Source organism: Cydia fagiglandana, chromosome 13 (assembly GCF_963556715.1).
Source record: "Cydia fagiglandana chromosome 13, ilCydFagi1.1, whole genome shotgun sequence".
Taxonomy (NCBI): domain Eukaryota; kingdom Metazoa; phylum Arthropoda; class Insecta; order Lepidoptera; family Tortricidae; genus Cydia; species Cydia fagiglandana.
The window spans coordinates 5,449,302-5,471,050 of NC_085944.1; the positions used below are offsets into that span (position 1 = coordinate 5,449,302).

General features: G+C 38.4%; 2 protein-coding genes across 2 annotated transcripts; one reads left to right on the plus strand and one right to left on the minus strand.

The window, feature by feature from the left end:
• Positions 1-1,496: 1,496 nt before the first annotated feature.
• LOC134670057 (uncharacterized) lies at positions 1,497-4,535 on the plus strand. The gene is made up of 2 exons (XM_063527725.1): positions 1,497-1,586; positions 2,773-4,535. Exon 2 carries the CDS (start codon positions 2,899-2,901, stop codon positions 4,402-4,404), a length of 1,506 nt encoding a protein of 501 aa, XP_063383795.1. The 5' UTR covers positions 1,497-1,586; positions 2,773-2,898; the 3' UTR covers positions 4,405-4,535.
• A 769-nt stretch (positions 4,536-5,304) lies between these two features.
• On the minus strand, positions 5,305-18,402 carry LOC134670058 (tRNA (uracil-5-)-methyltransferase homolog A). Its single transcript, XM_063527726.1, has 12 exons — positions 18,188-18,402; positions 16,786-16,936; positions 15,972-16,144; positions 15,100-15,269; positions 14,111-14,261; positions 13,700-13,837; positions 12,555-12,670; positions 11,396-11,504; positions 10,722-10,844; positions 8,092-8,284; positions 7,155-7,375; positions 5,305-5,772 (listed from the first exon to the last, which is right to left on the minus strand). Exons 1-12 carry the CDS (start codon positions 18,305-18,307, stop codon positions 5,602-5,604), a joined length of 1,836 nt encoding a protein of 611 aa, XP_063383796.1. The 5' UTR covers positions 18,308-18,402; the 3' UTR covers positions 5,305-5,601.
• Between the last annotated feature and the right edge of the window lie 3,347 nt (positions 18,403-21,749).

Genomic DNA, 21,749 nt, shown 5'->3' on the forward strand with positions numbered 1-21,749 from the left:
TTAATGGAATTGATAACTTGGAATATATTAATGAATAATGATGTAATGCTTCCTTTTCGACATATTCCCATAAAGCTTTAATTTCAATAACGGCATTTAACGCGTTAATCCTCTCTTCGTCATTCTCATATCTTTCGTCACTATTTAATTTTAAATACCGTGGTTCAAAATTAGGTTTGGGATATACCTTGTCAAAAACTGATTGGATTTGAAGTTGTCCAATGGTTAAATCATCAATATCATCATCAAACATATCTTGCGACTGTATTTCCGATATGTCGATAAATTGCAGTTACTATAGGTATAGAGGTAAGTAGCGTAACACCTTACAATATGCTGAAACTAAAACAGACAATAAATGGTTTTGATACTTTAACGAAATTTAAGGGGGTACCTACACTGAGCGAATGCTGCTCTTGCCAATGTCATGGGAGTAGGGGAGGCACGCAGAAGCAACCAGGGTGTAAGGACTATTAAGGGTTAATGGAATCTAAAATGAACTAGGCTATTGGTGTAAGCGATGGAGTAAATACTGGGCTATGGGATAGAAAACCGGAGCCTGTCTAATAAAATGGTATCAGCATTATTATCTGTACAACCAGCTGCAGAGAAACCTGTCCTAAGATCTTCGCCCTTACCTGAACTTTAAATGCACTTAGAAACTCAATATTTTTATCCTGTCATCTAGCTAGATCAATCAGTAACTTCAGACTGACATGTGACTTGTGAGCAAAAAGTAGGTCTGTATATATACCCATGCAGTGAGTATACTCGTAGTTTACAAACAAGGCTAAGCGGCCTATATGTATACATTATTGGGAGCAAAGAATATAATACTCACTAGGAGATTGGGAGCCTATAGATAAAGTCCCACTGCTGAGCAAAGGCATCCCCCCACTTTTTCCAATCTTCCCGCCCGATCCTGTACAGTCTCTGGCCATTCCTTTAAAAAGGAGTCTAACTCGTCTCACCACCGCCGACGTAGTCTGCCAAATCCTCACACATTATTGGCCCACAGCTCATTCGGCAGATATGACCAGCCCAGTCCCACTTTAGCTAGGCCGCTTTCCGAGCTACGTCGACTACTTTTGTTCTGGAGCGCAGCGTGGTGTTCCGATACGATCCATTAATATCACACCTAATATGCTGCGCTCCATAGTTCGCTGGCGAACTCCTAGTTTAAACTTCAGTGGTCAAATATATTGGTACTGGTAGTCTGGTACCATAGACCTGTAAAATCTGGTACACATCTTTATTTCTATCCTTTGAAGTATTGTGTTATAGCCGTAATAGACTACCGCACCGCGACCTTGGTGCACCGTACCCATAAGTGAGATTGAGAAAGAGATGTCGCGGCGCGGTAGTCTGTTAAGGCTTTTACGGGGATTCCATATTTTTCTGCCATAGCAACATTAGGTCATTGGGTACGTTCTGAAATCTAGGTACCTACCTAGATTTCGTCTGACATCTTGATCCATATTAAATACTGTCAATCCATACCATACGGCCAGTGTATTCGCTGATTGAACAAGCGTAATTATTGAGTTTGTGATTAACTTTAACTCCAAAGGAAAATTGCATGAATAGTACGTACCTATTTGAAATTATCAATATCGTATCGTAAAAAAAGTGAACACAAGTAAACTCGTTAGTTTACTTTTCTAGTAAGCAAACAGTGTTGAAAGATGTATCAGCTCTGTGCTAACGAATTCTCCAAGAATTTTAATTATTTTCACTCGTAACAACGCGCATTCTTAACTTCTCTTGATTTTTCCATTTGCAGAATTGAGATTATCTTTATATGTTAGGTTAGGATTTATGTATGAATCATAAGAATATGCTAGTCTAGCTAATCTAGTGACGTATTATACCTAGGTATAAACATTTTTTTGCAAATGTAATTTATCAAATTTATGCTAACTTCAAGGTTAAACGATTCCAGTTTTATGAGAGTAGGTATAGTTATTATAGCTATAAAATTTTAATTCGTCCTAAAATAGGTAGGTGGTAGGTATCTATCAAAAACTGTTATTAGTTACCAACTCTCTTTTGTTATTTGGCACAGTATATTTAGGCTCCTACGTTGTGTTGGTTTGTCAGGGGCACTATCATTTAGTAACGTGCCTAAAACAAACCGAATGAAAATTCCGTGCGTCTGCGGCTAGCCGCTCGAGTCTGAGGGCCTACCGCGAACCACGTTCGACGTGTTACCTCCCTATCACACTTACGTACTAATTTACAAGTGCAACAGTGAGGCAACACGTCGAACATGGTTCACGGTAGGCCCTCTTTGCTGTGCGGTTCGGCGATCAGTCTGTTTTTAAGCTCAGTGCTATGGAGATGGTAGTTATCATTTGTTCCTTTGAGTTTAAACTTAAGTATTGAAATTTCCGTGTGTAAACACCTCTAGTTGGTATAGGTAAAGACAAGGCAGGGGCAATATGCATGTAAGTACATATCTACCTACCTATCTATACTATCTATACTTTCAATCAAAAAAATAATTTTCAAAATCGGTCGAAAAATGACGGAGTTATGAAGTCACAAACAATAATAATCTCGGTCTACCTACTATTGGAAGCATGTGGGTTTAATTATTGTGATCAGCATTAGGGCCTCCGCCCATATTTATGTCCCCCATAATGTAAATGTGAAGCTACATCTTCAATACATACGGAGAATAGGAGACACTGTTCTATTCTATCCATATACCATATTTAAGTACCAAAATTAGTCCCAAATTATAATATTATCGTGTTATTGTTGTTCCAGGATCTTCACTGCAAAATAAATGTCTGAAGTTTCTTCTAAAAAATTGTTTTAATTCACATTAAGTAAGTGCTTAGTTAATACAGTATATCTTATACGTAAAGCTCCAAGATACCTACTACTGCCACAATGGCCCATACATATATTAAATGCGCAGGAAAAGTGGTCATATTGCGGGGCGAAAAGAAAATATACGCAAAACCTGAATTTATGCCAGAGTATTTGGAACAATACACACAATTCAACATTAGTAAGGCAGCAACAATCGATTCTATCATAGAAATTAGAGCATTATGGGAATATGTCGTAAATAACGCTTTTCATAACTATTCGCACATGTATTCTCTACTGAAATATCCATTAATTGACCAGGAAAAGATGATATGCCAGAAGCACAGTGAGAGTTTTGCCGTGTACGATAAAATAACAGGAGAGTGGCTCGTCGTTCCAAGCGAACCACCATATCAATTTTGTTACGACGGAAAAGACTTCATAGATTTTTCAATAGCTAAAAAAGAGAAAGAGGGCTGGAGGTTTCTGCTTGTGGGGAAATTTACAAGAATGATGCAAGAACCGAACTTGCTGACTGAAACTGCCACTTGTGGGGCATATTATCATGAATTCGTAGCGCCGAGTATTAGGCTGATTGTCGGCGTGCCTGGCTGCGGGAAGACAAGGTATATTATCGAGAACCATAACCCGGGCAGTCTGGTGCTCACGTCCGGTAAAGAGGCAGCTGAAGATATACGCAAGCGTATGGCCGAAAAGAATAATGTTCCGCAAGCTAATTACAGTCGGTCGTACAGGACGATCGACTCATACTTAATAAACAAGCGAGAGATGTATGCCGACGTCTGGGTGGACGAGGCGCTCATGGAGCACCCCGGGAAACTATTCCTCGTGTGCCTGTTCAGCCGCTGCCGAAATTTATACTTGCTGGGCGACCCCAACCAGCTCGGATATATCAACAGGAGTGACGTAACATTGCTATACGACAAGTCTTCCATATTTTTCAAGCCTACCGAAAACTTAAACGTTTCTTACAGGTGTCCTGTCGACGTTATGGCCATCCTGTCTAAAAGATGTGACTACGACGGCAGCGTGTATTCAGCATCAGATGTTATGCGCAGTTTGAAGTGTAAAAATTTTACATCTCTTAAAGATGTTCCAAACTCGGAAGGTATAAAATATCTGGTGTTTAAGCAGGCTGAGAAGAAACAAATGAAGGAGGCTGGGTACGACGTGTCGACAGTGCACGAGTACCAGGGCAAGGAGGCAGCGCGAGTAGTTTTAGTGAAAATGTCACGCAACTCACGGGAGACACAGTGCGAATCGGCGCGGCACCTGGTGGTGGCCATGTCGCGACACAGAGAGTCGCTCGTGTACTACTCCCCGGTGAGAGACATCCTCAGAAAACTTATGGAAACGCGATTGACTGATGAGGAGCTTAGAAGTCATCAAAAGTCGCCTTCGTCTTACCTCACACCTGTAATACACGGTATTACAATAATAAGCGGAGTGGTCCGTACTGCCTATTACTGTGGTTGTGCTGTAGTTTGTTGGTTCTTAATTATTATTGTTTGGTTTAAGAATGATAGAAAAATACGTAATAACAATAGGAGGTATATAAATTAAGTAATTTAGTTTTTTATAACGCAGACATAATAATAACAAACCTAACCTAGTATACCTAATATTCTTTGATTATTATAAGATATTTAAAATCTAAGGAATAAATCGTGCTCAGTTTGATAGGTGAAGTAGATAGCGCTGTACGGTTCCATGTTTTGTGGTACATACATGTACATGTGTCAGACTGCAAATTTTAATAGTCAGAGCAACCGCACTGTACCACAGAATAAATAATAGTACTAGGTACAGAAGACTCACTCTAACAAAACGCGTCTGTCACGATCAGCACAGATATGGCCGCTAGGTGGCGACAGTGCCACGCGCGGCTTATGGCAAACCCCAAAATTGGGGTCGAACGGATGTACTTTTAGCTACCTGTAGCAAAGCGACGAAATCGCGGAGTGAGCCACGCCTTACTGTACGGAGTACACTGACTAGCTTTCAGATTCGAAGAAAGAACGAATCTTTTCTAATATGTACTTATAAATAAATATTATAGGACATTTTACACAAATTGACTAAGCCCCACGGTAAGCTCAGGAAGGCTTGTATTGTGGGTACTTAGACAACGATATACATATGTAATATATAAATACTTAAATACATAGAAAACAACCATGACTCAGGAACAAATATCTGTATCATCATACAAATAAATGCCCTTACCAGGATTCGAACCCGGGACCATCGGCTTCATAGGCAGGGTCACTACCCACTAGGCCAAATCGGTCGTCATAAACTTATACGATTATTTATTATTTAATAACATACTAATCATACTATACTATTCAGCCGGCACTAATCAAATATGAAAAACTACCTTCCATTCTCCATCAGAGAGATAATTAAGCAACTCATGGATGTAATTAAATATTTATTACGAGCTTGTAACATCTTTACATTTTATACTTAACCATTAAAGTCAGCTTGGTCAACAAATAAAAATAACAATCTTGACTTGACCTCTGTCGTATACCGGAACCCTACCGGGAAATTCGGAAACTCGATGAAAGTCTCTAATGGGGTTGGCAACTGTCAAAGGGTTGCATTTAAACGGACCTTATATTCACATTAAAGAGTTAGCATTGAAAGAGTTTTTTTTTTATAATTGATTTTCAAAGCATTCACTTCTGTTCCATCAAAACATTTTCATTAACTTATTTATTTCATTCCACCTTTCCATCGGCATAGTTTCTTTAATTATTTCCCCTCTTCAGTAGCTTCTGTTTCCTTTATTTCTACTTTATCATCAACTTCCATTGCTTTATCCGTTTCCTTTTTTTCGTCAGCTTCCTCTTGTTTGGTCTCTTCGTGTGCAACAGATTCCTTGTCTTCTTTTATTTCCAATTTTTCTTGTTGGTCTTCAGGAACCTGTTGGAATAAAATATAAAAAGGTTATTTGAAGTAACATATGGTTTCTATTTAGATTTGTTTGTTTGGAAAATAGAAAGTTGACTGGTACAGACGCTATCATATACATCGGATTACAAATTATATTCGTAAAAATAATGTTTTCACCACACCAGCTCGGAAAGAATTACTTTGCACTTCAAAAACGAATAGCAAAGTTGCATTTTATCCACATGTGAGGCAAAGTAAACAAATGCAAATTTTGAGTTGTTTTCTTATGTTTGCTGGTAGAATTGACTTTTAAATGATGACTTTGGATGATAAATATTTAATAACATTCATTTGGATTTGATTTGGTTTGATTTTGTTTGATATTTTACATTTAATATTTGCTTCGGGTTGGTGTGGTGAATAATTTTGTGTTTCACTCGGGGGCAAATTTTGTTTAACCCTCGTGCTTTGAAACCCTCGCAACGCTCAAGATTCCATTTTTGGAACCACTCGCTACGCTCGTGGTTCAATTTTGGAATCTTTCGCTTGCTCGGGTATCAATGTTAGCACGAGCGGTTAAACAACAACTTTGCCCCCTTGTAAAACAAATAACTATTTTAACTTTGAGTGCCTTAATGGTTGATTGCCTTAGAATATAATTCTAACTTTTTCCCTGGTGCAAAAGTTGTCAATAGTAATCCAGCATGGCACCTTCGCACCGGTACCGGCAGGGAGCGGTTTACTTGTATACAATTTTAGTTGTAATTTAATTTGTTATTTGTATCCTTAATTTTGTAAAATCATAAATAAATATACATATTTGTAACAACTTAACATGTTTTATTATTTACACGCTAAAATATTCTTGAATAATTTTTGTACCTGTAATCGTGAAATCTAGTTTAAATATTCGTGGTTTTAGGCAAAAAGTAGTTTTTTATTATATTTCACGAAAATGACTAAAAAAATTTCGGGTACGAGTTTGAAAATGGGAATCTACCGTTATTAGAAAGAAACTTAAAATTAAAAGGTTGTATCACAGAATAAATAATAGTACAGAAAGGAAACTTCCTACAAAACCGAAGTTTGACAGCGGTTCAGGGTCGAATCATGCTGACCCTGTCTAATATATGGCACTATCTCTTTCGGCTATTTAGGGTTGTCAAATTCAAGCCATTAACTTATCTGTGGTCGTGCACGCAAAGGGACGTCGAGTTGTGTCAACCCTAATAATTGTTCGGAGCAATGCTGAGCCGAACGGAGCCGAGTTTGCCCGAACTCAGGAGTTTCGCACCCCTGGTTGTATTAAAGCAACGGGGAAGTTTTTCAACACGCCTATATCGTCAAGGATTGCGTGTTCAGATATTTTTTAGGCACCTCGGCCGCTCTGATATATCTGATGGCGACTGTACCTGTTCTCTCTCGAACAAGACGGCCAGCTCGACATGTCTAGTGTGCGGGAACATGTCCACGGGCACGGCGCGGACGGGCAGGAAGGGCGCTCCCCTGAGCGTCTTCGACGAAGGCCGGGACAGATCTAGGAAGTTCTTGGCGGCCGAGGCCGGGCTGCACGATATGTATACCAGACGCTTGACTGACTTTGTGTTGCGCAGTTGGGTTACGGCTCGCATGTCTGTGGATGGTGAATTTCAAAGATAAATGTTAAAGATACCTACGTGATAAAAACAAAAAAACAATTCACAAATCTTATGCAGCAATAGGGGGTATTACTGCAATGTTCTGCCGCCAGAGTGCAGCACTAGCACCCATCGTAAACCATAGAGTAAGTTATACATACTGTGCCTTAAACTGTTCTTTGACAAGTTTTCAGAGACAATAAAATATGACATTGATACATCAAGGCGGTTTGTTTAAAAAAGGGCGTACCGGGAAACGTGAAAATCAAAACTCGGCTATCGCTCGAATACGCAATATAGAGAGGTTAGATAATGGATATCAAAATTTCGACTCTCATTTGCGGTAGACCATCTCATTTGTGGTAGGTGGGTTTGTGACTGGTTGTGATTGTGGCGCCCCCTACGCAGAGTTTCTTGTAATATTCCTATGGCGGTCATCAAAATATAATCAGTGCGTGTCGATAACTATAGTATTGGTTGCAGCACGCGCTGAGCCAGTTTAGATAATGTATGTATCACCGCAGATTAGAGATGTGATGTCACGATAACATTATGTATAAAACGCGTAGTTATGATGGAATAAATTAGTCTAAGTATACCAGTCAACGGTGTCTTTTACTCACGCAACCCAGTTCCTCTAAAATTCCCTATTCCTAATTCTTATGGGCCTTATGGCAAGGAGATAAAGTCTACATTAGCATAGCATACTAACGTAATCCAGCTCTGGGGGGGTCGACGATGGCGATGACGTCGCCAGTGGCGGCGCGCGCCAGCACGGAGGGCAGCGTGTCCTCGGCGCGGCCGGCGAAGAACTGGCAGTTGTCGATGCCGTTGGCGGTCGCGTTGGCGCGCGCGTCGCGCACCGCCTCTGGGATTAGCTCCACGCCTAGCACTTGGCCGCAGTGCTGAAATTATTAGTTGTTTTTTATTATTATTATTTTTTTTATTATGAATGGGCTTACTCATGGCCACAGACTAGCCGAGGCGTAGACATGGCCTACGATGGAGCGAGCTCGCCCAGAAGGTGCCTGTTCACTCTTGATTTGAAGGTTGCCGGGTTATAAAAACACGGAAATATAGACGCCGGCAAGGAATTCCATTCCTTGGCTTGGCTTGTGGTGTATGTTTTTTTTATTGGATAGAGCGAAAACATATTTTTCTCTTCCCGTACTTTTATTTGTCATATAAAGGGTCGTGCACACATCTTTAAAACCCTACCTTATTCTAGTTGTCAATACAAGTCTTTAGCAAGTACGCATTTGTCCATAAACACAGTATCATTTTGGCACTTTTCGAACTTCATGTAATGACCAGTTAAAAAATATTGTATTGTAATAAAGCTTGAACACGCCAAAACGTGGGCACATAAAATTACAAATAAATAGAAAATAAAGGTCTAATGGAGCGAAATATATATTGAATATAATTGAAAATATTATAGTTTATCATGCTAATATACTAGACTATCATTTCAGCCTCAGGATTTGACATGTCACAGACTTCGTGATGACCAGGACACAGGCACTTTGCACGACATGATTACTGTATGCTTAAGTAGTCCAAGCCAGAGTTATTTGCGGATAAGTTGATAATATAACTTTAACGGGTGTCTTTTTCAAATATTCATTGATATGGGCCCAGTCCATTGCCATCCGCCTTCATTTATTACCATCCGCCAAAAGTACCCTTTTGGCATTGTCAGCATGTCCATCATGTTAATACCCCTTCGTCACTGTTATAGTGTAATGACAACACGATGAATGCTACCAAAATAGTAACTGTGAGCTGTGGCTTCTTTAAAATAGGTTTAGGTCATTTTCGCAAATGTTTCTTGCATACATTTCTATAGTCAATGTCCCTTATGCGAATCAATTAACGGCGTCGCTTGATGCAATCACAAGTAGCTGGCTCAACCAATAAATAATGGGGATACTTAGCATTATTTTTATCTTGCAATCTTCGGGAATGTATTAGCAACTCATACAAGTCAAACTTTTTATTTTGTGTATTGCTTGAAGTATGTATTTCTATAGAACCATCGTCTAACACCTAACACGCTCAAATACGTTAAAAATGATCAAACGTTTTAATATCCTACATTTTGCATACAAATTTCATTTAGCACCACTATTTTGGGAGCAGATAAGCTCTTGCTAGCTCTTAATTTAACTTGACTTCTCTTTTTGTACATAAATTTGAGATATTTGTACGTTTTTTGCAACATAAGAAAAATTTGGTTTCGGTCTTTATGTAAGAACGCTGTATTTTCCTAGTTTCTTTTTTTTTCTCATTTGTATCTCGTGTTATTCTGCTTTCTGGTTGTCTTTCCATTCATTGACGTCTCCGCAACATTTCAAAAACACAAAAACTAATCGATCCTCGATATATTAACATTTTCACAAGGTTCTTTAGCCTAATCGACTTTTCCAATTCTATTGGTGCAAAGTGATTTCGCTCAGTTATTGTTTAAAGCTCGTTATCATGAAAACGAATCATACAATTGACAACTATTGTGGTATCATATATTCCTCATACTATAGCGATTTTAATTTAAGTAATTTTAACCACCCTTTCCAAAATGTATAAGCAAAAATGTGTGCCCACGTTTTGGCGTGTTCAAGCTTTACATTGTTGGCAACCTTATTTTAAATGACATCTCTGACAAATAAGTGAACCATAGACATGTTTTTTTTTAAATTTCATTCATTCTTTAAATAGGTCAGGTAGAAGTCCACTAGATATTTGTTAAATTTACATTTTATTTCAAAGTGCTTGGTCGTAGAATAAGTATTGTATGTAACGTTGTCTATCCGAGTCAAAAAATACTCGTGGCGTCTTTATTAACTCACTACTTTTGACCTCTCTTAAACAACGGTTGCATAAAATACTGTAAACTGTTCGTGAAATCGGTTCTATAAGTTCCGTTGTTAAATATTATTTATGAATTATATGTATGTATGTTGTTTAAGACCTGTGTTATCTTTACCTTAGCGAAGCAAAGTCCGATGGTGCCGGTGCCACAGCATATGTCGACGACAGTGGACCCCCCGTCCACTTGGCTCATGTCGATGGCGCTCTGGTACAGTATCTCTGCACCCGCTGTGTTTATCTAGTTGTAATACGTATTTATTTATGTCGTTGTTTAAGACCTGTGTTATCCTTACCTTAGCGAAGCAAAGTCCGATGGTGCCGGTGCCACAGCATATGTCGACGACAGTGGACCCCCCGTCCACTTGGCTCATGTCGATGGCGCTCTGGTACAGTATCTCTGCACCCGCTGTGTTTATCTGGTTGTGATACGTATTTATTTATGTCGCTGTTTAAGACCTGTGTTATCCTTACCTTAGCGAAGCAAAGTCCGATGGTGCCGGTTCCACAGCATATGTCGACGACAGTGGACCCCCCGTCCACTTGGCTCATGTCGATGGCGCTCTGGTACAGTATCTCTGCACCCGCTGTGTTTATCTGGTTGTAATACGTATTTATTACTTGATGCTATTATCACAGTGTAAAAAGTAACAGTGGACCGACGACTTTGATGTTTGTGTTAATGCCGACACCGCACAAGAACACAGTAGGGATGTCACAGAGTTTTACACAACTGCTCAAAAATTACAAACATTTCAAATAAGACACGCTAGCCCTGTTAGTAGTACCGAGCTACTAACAATAGTGATATGTGCAGCTCGGGTGCGCGCAACCCGTCCCTCGCACCCCGCCCGATTGCCCTGTCTAGACAGCTTCGTCGATTGGCTGTATTGTTTTATAGACTGTGCTATAATTTGCAAAAAAAAAATGTACTGGCCGCGTAGCCAACATGCCAATCGCTTGCGCTCTGTAACTATCGAAACGCAACGGTCACTGTCGCACTAATATGGAAGAGTGATAGAGAGACACAAAGCGTTTCGTTGTCGTAACGATAGCGATTGTCACCTTGGCTAGTCCGGCTGGTGTCTTTTATATTTACATGTTAAAAGTATAATAAAATAATAAGACATAAAAACATAACATAATACCTGGAAGAATGCTTCAGGCGATATCCTGAACTGCCTGCCGAGGATAGTGTCCACTATATGCGTGTCGCCCCACAGGTGTAGCGGTTTGCTTGCCTCCTCACCCACTCGCCTAAGCAAGTTAAACATGTATTTATATAATGAAATGAAAATTAAATTAAATGAAAATAATTTATTTGACACAACAATCTTAAGATTAAAAGATATTGAATACCTATACGACATAGTTTTGTAACTTGTTGTCTCAAAGAGGATACCACTCAGCATGTGTCGGAGCACAAAGTGCAACGATGCTGATTTTCAGTGGACCCTTCTAATATAATAATGTCTAATAGAAAATTAAAAATCTTCTTCCTCGCGTTATTCCGGCATTTTGCCGCGGCTCATGGGAGCCCTGGGGTCCGCTTGACAATTAAACTCAAGAATTGACGTAGGCACTAGTTTTTACGAAAGCGACTGCCATCTGACCTTCCAACCCAGAGGGGAAACTAGGCGTATTGGGAATTAGTCCGGTTTCCTCACGATGTTTTTTAGGATTTCGTACCCAAAGGGTAAAACGGGACCCTATTACTAAGACTTCGCTGTCCGTCCATCCGTCCGTCCGTCCGTCCGTCTGTCACCAGGCTGTATCTCACGAACCGTGATAGCTAGACAGTTGAAATTTTCACAGATGATGTATTTCTCTTGCCGCTATAACAACAAATACTAAAAAAAGAATAAAATAAAGATTTAAATGGGGCTGCCATACAACAAACGTGATTTTTGACCAAAGTTAAGCAACGTCGGGAGTGGTCAGTACTTGGATGGGTGACCGTTTCTTTTTTTTTTTGCTTTTTTTTTTGTTTTGTTTTTATTGCATTATGGTACGGAACCCTTCGTGCGCGAGTCCGACTCGCACTTGCCCGGTTTTTATCTTCACCGAAAAGCAACTGATAAATATCAAATGATATTTTGTACACAAGTTCTGAAAAACTCATTGGTCGTGGGTTTGAACCCGCGACTTCCGGTTGAAAGTCGCACGCTTTTACCGCTAGGCCACCAGTGTTTCACAATTAAACATGTTCAATATTAATACCGATTGATGAACAATAAAGGACCCATGATGACGAAATAAATGTTTGATTGATTGATTTTATCGATTGAAGAATATTGTATTGTATACCTTTTCGTAATATAGTCAATGTACAGCGACTTGATCCCGCAAGCTGCTGATTCATCCGAACTGAAATGCTCCACTAGTTCTTTTTGTATCTTCTCCTTCTGTTCGCTTGTCAGCTCCTAAAAACCATAAACCAACGATGTAGAGATAACTGTCCCCCTTGCATAGAAACTTGAATGCAAGGGGGCAGTTATCTTTACAGCTTATTGTACCATCGTAATCACAATTATTGAAATAAAAATTCGAAGCCTCTGGCAGGCGTGACTCACTCCGCGATTTCGTCGCTTTGCAACAGCTACAAGTACATCCGTCCCACACCAATTTTGGTGGCTAGCCATAAGCCGCGCGTGGCGCTGTCGCCACCTAGCGGTCATATCTGTCCTAATAAAGCAGACGCGTTTTGTTAGAGAGTGAATCTTTTGTACCTAGTATTCTGTACCTCTGGCGAGACTTGGAGATAGAGATACTAGTCCTTCGGTCTACCAACTGAGCCACCGAGACTTACCCATCGACGATCCATTATTCTATCACTGTCATAGGTGCTTACCCTGGCGAATACCCAAATTAGACCTTAATGTAATAGATATAAGTTATAGTTTTTTTAAGTAAAGAGTGCTGTATTTCGCCAACAAACTGTCAAGCAGTTTGGCGAAACCATATCATAGTAATTGTGTATTAATACTTTTGTTAAAATAATTAAAATAAAAAGAATGTTTATTTATGTAGGATATAAGTATAAGCATTTAAGGTCATCTTCCACAAACATTAATAAAATTAACCCTAATTAATACAAACATGCATAAAATAAAATTAACCCTAATACCTTGAACTTTTTGCTCTTCACATAAAATTTAGGTTAAATGTAAGTATACCTGTGGATGTAACGCAACGAAAAATATTAGGTCGCGCTTGGACATGGAGTAGAGTAGACCGAATATTGAACCTTGTGCCCCAGATATAAGATCCAAGATACTACCCGCAAACCAAACTGACGACCGAGATCATGTTACCGTCTCTTTCGCTCCTGCTGCGACTATGTAAGTATGAACGAGAAGTTTTACGATCCCGGTCATCAGTTTGGTTTGGGGATACCAGTAGATCATATATTGAACCTTGTACCCCAGTCATAAGGTTCAAAATGTTCATACCTGTGGATGCAACGCTACTATGAGCATTAGGTCCCCAGTAGACATGGAGTGGCGAACGGTGAGATAACGCCAGTGGCCTGAATAGTCCGCGGGCGAAAATGGTTGAAGTTCAGACTTGCGCACGTACTCTTGGAATATCTGTCCAATAAAAGCGAGTTTAAATAAAAGGGAATACAGGCAACCAGTAGTATATGTCCAGATAGCGAAAAGAATGTGTTGTGTGTGGCTCTAGTTAATAATGTAAAACACGGAGGATATTTCCCCCGACCCCACAGTCGAAAATGCCCCCTGCACCTTATAAAAATGATATGCCTGTATTCGCTTTGTTTTATTTAGTGCCCGGTGTGAAATAATTTATTTTAAGTACAGGAAACTTCCCTATTAACAGTGCGTTTACAAAGTATGACTCACCAAAACTGCCTTTTTCGTTTTGTCCGAGATATGTATGAGCGACTGTATGGGGCCGACAGCTACAGTGCCCGTCGCGTAGCTGCCCAGCCGGAACCCAACCGTGGGCAGATTGGTCTCCTCGTCTATGCCCACTGTGAACTCGCATTTGTTCCTGGGGCGAAATTAGAATAAGACATTATACACATTGAAGCCCCATTTACGGTTCAAGAACTTGGTTGATTAACTGAATTCATTGTGCTCTGTAGTTAGCAATACGTATATCGAATATTGCACAATAGTTCTTGAACCGTCTAAGTGGTACTTAAAGCCAGAATCATTCATTATACCAAAAAGAATAGATAGTATAGAGGGGTCCTGTCAAAGTAAATTTTGTAGTCACGGTACATTTACTGCCATCTATCGACACACGATCAAAACTTAAAATAAAATTGAAAATGTATAAATGAATTAAAATATTTTTACGGATAAATGATTATTATTTTTTATTGTTCCATACTGACCCATGTTCTTTCACTGATATGTGTTAAAATTGTTAAATATCAAACGGTGTCGCCAACGCCATCTAACCGACAATAGGCCAAAGGTATATGGCGCCATCTATTCGAGAGTGACTTTTGCTTGACATCCGAGGCACGTTTTTTTCTTAGGCCCGAGTTACACTTGTAAGTTTTACTTACGTAAGTAGGGACACGGCTATACTACAGAATGAGAGATGAATATCGTTATCTCATTCTAACAAATAGCTTTGTCCCTACTTACGTAAGTAAAACTTACAAGTGTAACTCAGGCCTTAGACTTTATTTATCTTATACGGAGTTATATATATCTCTGATTATACTAACACCAACACTCTTAGAGTTTTGACTTTGTTCGATCCGATATCGGATGTCAGGTGACTTTTCGACAAAAACAGTTGGTCTAGGAACTCGAAGCTGCAATTTTATCGGACAGTGTGAAAACGTACTAATGATGAATATTAAAAGGTTTACCTATAGCCTTCCGTGACAGGGGACCTCTCTATGGGCCTCAGTTCAAAGCTGAGCCCGTTGTAAAGTTTGCGCTTCGCTTCGAGAGCCCCGCGGTTATCTCTGTCCAACCTCCATCTCTCGTTGTCAAATTTCATAAGTAGGTGTTTTATTTCTTTCTCTTTTAATTTCAGCTGAAAATGTATACAAATTTATTATGATTACTTGAAGAGAGTTAAAGGAAAGTGGTGCCTATTAAGAACCTACGAAATTATAAAAAGGAACATGTCGGGACACCTGTTACGACACAATGTATTCCTTAAAACTCTTTAAAATTTGTCAGACAGAGACATGGCCAGAAAAACAATGTTGTGTACCCTTTTAACCAGATATGTAGTAGTGTTTCTGATCGAAAACTATAAGACATATTTTAAAGAAATTTGAAATATTGGCTGGTGCAAGCCGCTACTTAGTTTAAAAGAAAAAAAGATCTTAATCAATATTATACACAAAAATTATTTTCAAAACGATTGTTGCTCAACTTAATTATGAAAAATTATTTTTGACTAGTAGTAGTTTCTTACGTCATTATGACTAAGGTTTTTCCAAAAAACTTCTTGCTTTTGCTATACTATACGAACAAAAAGGACATAATGTATAACATTTTTATCACCCACTATCTGAGGTCTGACACACATTTAGCCGGTTTTATTTTATTTTATAGGTACTACAAAATAATACAAATCTCTCTCGTTATTGCACACCTCAATACAGAAAACAATACAATGATAACAGTAACTCAAGTAGAAGTAAACAACAGGAGGTCTTAACAGTAAAACACGATCTCATCCAGACAACCTATTATGTCAGTAGGTGTTCATTCCAGTTATACTAACCTGTTCTTCATAGGGCATATTCCAGTAAGGAGTAGTGGCATCTTTGATCCTCTGCTCCTGACTGACATCTTCCTTCCTTTTCTTGTCGGGGCCAGCTCCCTCTTCTTCTTGCTTTCTCTTTCTAACCAATGGATCTGGAGCTGGTTTTGCTGCCTCTGCTATTAGTGTTTTACCTGTAAAAATCATGGTATAATAATATACTCCGCCTGGTACTCTCTTCCCGTCTTTTCTAGGTCACCTGACTGACACAAGCCTACGTCATCATGCGACAGCGCTATATGATAATATGCGATAGCCCTATATATAGGCTTGTGTCACTCTGGGAAGAGAAGACCATGTTTTATTAGACTATGGTAAAAATGTATGAATAAAATGCATTGCATAATTATTTGACGGCCTTATTTGACGGCCGGTCTGGCCTAGTGGGTAGTGACCCTGCCTATGAAGCCGATGGTCCCGGGTTCGAATCCTGGTAAGGGCATTTATTTGTATTATGATACAGATATTTGTTCCTGAGTCATGGTTGTTTTCTATGTATTTAAGTATTTATATATTATATATATCGTTGTCTGAGTACCCACAACACAAGCCTTCTTGAGCTTACCGTGGGGCTTAGTCAATTTGTGTAAAAATGTCCTATAATACTTAATACATACTTATACTTATAATTAATAATTTGTGCAATTCACGGTAAAGAGTGATCTTATGCAATATTTGGATGATTACATTTTTTTTAGAATGTCTTTTTGGGCAAAGATGCCCCTGTAGACAAAATTAGTTAGTTTGATGGTAACCTATGAAGTGGATAATTTACCTTTCCATGAATAGCCATTTAACACCTCAATAGCCTTGTTCCGATCTTCATCATTCTGGAAGCAGGCAAACAACCAGTGGCTCCCGTTCTTTGGTCGCTTTATCTTGCTTGTGTTCAGTGACAGTTTCTGGTTCATTAGCTTTTTCAGTTCCTGAAATTATTTTACCTGGTTTTTTTTTTGTTACTTTTTCTGCATTGTCAAGAGGTGTTGTCATTACATTTAAAAAGGATTGCCGGGAATCACATACAGTCCAAAAGTTCCATTCACATTGATAACATTTCCTTGCTGTATAGCCCATGAAATCCTTTGCGCCAGATACACAGGATCACAACCCAAGCCCAGGATGACGATGTGTATATTACACTAAGGCCCACTTGCACCACCCCATTAACCCGGGGTTAAGCGGTTAAATCGGTAATCTAGTGTCAAATTGTATGGGTAACCATGGCAACTCCAGGTTTAACTGGTTAAGCCAGGGTTAGTGGAATGGTGCAAGTGGGCCTGAGTATACTTAATTATTACTTTTAAATACCTTATAATTTTTTTCCTAATTTAGCTAATTTTCTTCTGTCCTTGTACCTCTGCTATACCCTGAGCAAGTTATTGCTTTAAGATATTAGATAGAAAATTGTGTTAGAAGAAAAACATGCTCATGAAAGTATGTTTAAAAACTTAAGTACAATATTATATATACTATTTAATAGTAGTAGTAGTAGTACTCTCTACTACTACTCACGTACGGTTCTCAAACTTGGGTGCACACAAACAAGAACAAATTAAAGATAAGAACATGCCAGAGAGCAATGGAAAGGAGCATTCTCAGCATAAAACTAAAGGATAAGATCAACAGCAAATACATCCGATCCAAAACAAACATCATAGATGCACTCGAGTTTTCGCTGAAACAGAAATGGAGATGGGCCGGCCACATAGGAAGATTGACAGATGACAGATGGACCAACAAAGTCACAAAGTGGCCAGGACCCCATGGCAAAAGGAAGGCGGGAAAACCCATAACAAGATGGTCCAAGGACATCATAGCCACAGCCGGAGAAAATTGGCTGATCACGGCAAAAGACCGAAAAAGGTGGAAAGATTTGGAGGAGGCCTATACCCGAAAGGGGTCCTTAATATAGTTAAATAAACAAGAACATCATAATTAAATACTACTTAAGGAAAAACAAAGGCTTAAATAAAAATAAATAAATATAGTAGTAGTAAACTCTTTATTGTACAAAAAGACATATTAAAAATAACATACAATTAGCAAGAAGTACAAAGGCGAACTTACTCAATACTTGAGGCTTTAATACTTGGTGTTAGTAGTCAATAGCTGTTTAATAACAAAGTAATGTATTTAACAAGAAAATTAACCATTTACGAAAGTAAAATTTCACTTACCGCTATACCGTAAAACTTTGGTAGTCCTCGAAGCTCTATTTTGAATTTTTCCGACGAGAACCCGCCCCGGTCTAAATACGCATACTCTTCGCGGACTTCAGCTTCTTCTGCGTCACCCATTATTAGGAATTATACAGCCTTTTCTACACTTATTAACAAAACAAGGAATCAAGCCTAATATTTTATAGGTTATCCCTCGTTGTTTTGACAGCTCGTTTTTTTTTTCAATTTACATTGCATCTGCATCACACCATCGGACTATCTAATAATAAATTTTATAAGGCAACCGTTTTATAGTTACTTGAAGTCAAATTTTATTATATTAATTAATAGAAATGTAACATTCAATCAGCTAATGAAAATAATAGTCTTACAAAAAACTACTGCAATTCTAACGAAATACTATTATATCGTGTAAAGACAGTTTAACTCAAGACAGGGGAATACCCGAGTTACCCCGGCTACACACGTTAACTATAAATCGTAGCGATTAAACTGTGCAGTCCAATTTGCGCAGTTTTATCTACCGTGTGTATGACAAATCGTTACGATAATGAATGAATGAATGAATGAATGAATGTTTCTTTTATTCAGGCAATAGACCCATTACATAATTTTAAAATTAAAATACAATAAATTTAAAAATAAAAGGAAAGAAATGTAAAAAAAAATGTAAAATAATCGACAACGATTTGTCATACACACGGTAGATAAAACTGCGCAAATCCGACTGCACAGATAAATCGCTACGATTTATAGTTACGTATGTAGTTATTACAAAGGTGTGCAAATAAAGTGGTAGAGTTGCACCAAGAAAAGTCTGCAGTGGATTTGATAGCCCACGCAGTGTATAAGTGTTATTTATACGTCATAATTTCATAGAATTTTGACATTTAAAATAAAACTTGCACTGCGTGGGCTATCAAAATCACTGCAGACTTTTCACGGTCTGACTCTATCCAGACGGGACATTATATCGGTAATATCGGTCATCATCGGCGGTTGAATTCGGCGATTGGCGAGAAATTGACTAACTGGATACGCCTTAATGTTTCACCTACCCGTTCCCAGATTTAGTAACATTTCTCCATGAATAATTTTATTCCACATGCATTTATTTTGTCTTTGCAACTTGTCGGAAGCCAGTAAAATATTAGAGTTGTATCAATTAATTTTGGTTGTTACGCACCAAAGACTGTTTTTGCTTGGCTTGTCCTTTTCTATCACCATTCAGCTGAAAGAGAGAATAAAGCAGCATTGTTTATCTTAAGTTTCTTGGAAAGCAATACTGCTATTTGTAATGTGTATCCTACTACATTGTAATAATGGTAGTTCTCATTCCATACCTACCTATCAAATATAGTCCGGAACTGTGAATTGTGACTAAGCAGTTGTATCCTTACATTTCTACAGTGAGTTGTGTAAAACACCGAGGACTTTTTTTAGACTTTGGTAATGTAGGTAAGTACCTATGTAAGTATTAGGTATGTACTTATATTTATAAATACTTTTAAGAGTTAATACATTACGATTAAAAGTAAATATAAGACAAATATATTTTTAAAGATCGTATACGTGGTTCTTAATACTGGCTCTACACTACATACCACTACATCTTTAAAGTTGTATTTGGAGCTTAGGATGCAAGCAATGTTTTAATTATGAGTATTATGACACCTTTAAATATAAAATCTCACAAGATATTCGATTTTTTTTAAAAGTATTCGGTTTCCACGTTAGATTAGATTAAGTTTCCCAGTAGGCAGTTACACCTTACACCTTATTTACACCTTCTTACACCTTATTTTGTATGTGTTGCAGTTGCTAGTTGTACCTAGATCACGTGCCTACGTCATTCCATTATTCTTTCGCTTAGCCACTTTGAAGTGTTTTTTTTTTTTGTTATTTCAGCGTAAAGCAATATGAGTCTCGAAAGATTTAACTTCAACAATTTAGGACTTGTACTAAATGAAATCGAATCATCTCTATCCGAACAGAGGACTGTACAAGAACTCGAAGATACAAGTGATACATCTTCCGAGAGTACCGACCAATGTTATGTACCTGCGTTTAACCCCAAGTATGTGGACAACCACGTAAAAAACAATGAGGCGATTAATGCTATAATTGAAATCAGAGAACTGTGGAAATACATATATAATATTAGAAGCTGGCTATACCTATCCTAAAGTGTATTCCCTGTTAACTGTTCGCATAAGTGATGAACTAAAACGGGAATTAAAAAAACACAGGCAAGCTTTTGCTGTATATGATAAATTACGTAAAAAATGGTTGGTTGAAACAGATGAGCCCAAATATAAATATTGTTTCAATGGAGAAAACTTTGTGGAATTCATTGATGCTAAACGAGAGAAAAGTGGTAACAGACTTTTGCTCTTAGGGAAATTCACAATTTTGATACAAGAACCGAACCTACTGAAGGAAACGGAATTGGCTCCAAGTTTATTTGACTCTTTCGTAATGCCAAAGATAAGCTTGACTGTGGGTGTGCCCGGCTGTGGGAAGACAACGCATATTATTAAGAACCACAAGCGCGGAAGTTTGGTATTGACCTCATGTGCAGAGGGTGCTCGAGACATACGGTCACGTATAGCAAAAAAACGAGGCGGTGATCCATCTGATTACAAGGACACTTACAGAACAATCGACTCATAGTTGATAAACAGCCGAGAAAGGTATTCCTCTGTTTGGGTGGACGAGGCCCTCATGGAGCACCCCGGGAAACTGTTTCTCGTGTGCCTGTTCAGTGGGTGCCAGAATTTATACTTGCTGGGTGACCCAAACCAGCTTGGTTTCATAAATCGAGTTAACGAAATAACGCTACAGTATTATGAGTCATCGATGTACTTCAAACCAACACTTGCCTTGAAAGTGTCCTATAGATGTCCTGTAGATGTGATATCCATCATATCTAACAAGTACGATGAAGGTGCTTATTCTGCATCGAAGGTACTGCGCAGCTTAAGATGTAAAACCTACACGACACTAAAATGCGTTCTTAACAACGAATCCGATGATGTGAAATATCTAGTGTTCAAGCAAGCTGAGAAAAAACGTATGGAAAAAGCTGGGTATAATGTGTCGACTATACATGAATTCCAAGGCAAGGAGGCAAAGCATGTAATTCTGGTGAGGATGTCCAGCAATTTAAAGGAGCCGCTGTATAACTCTGCCCCTCACTTGCTTGTGGGGATTTCGAGACATAGAGAGTCGTTCGTCTACTTCACGCCCGTGTCAGACACGCTGAAGAAACTTATAAACAAGAAGCGAACGTATCAAGAGATCAGAAGAGTACAAGTTAAAGTACAGGGTAATAAGAGATAGGAAAGTGCAGTTTTTACAGCAATTTGTGAATGTAATGTTGCAGCGATTTTTATATTGTCTATTTTATATTATAATAAAAATGTTTTATATTTTTTTATTATAAGGTATATTGTATCCATAAAATTATTTCAAGAGAATTAGCATTTTTTGTATAAATAATGTGCTTTTAAATATACAAAGAATGACTCAAGGATCAATCCTGAGCTTTCAATAAATA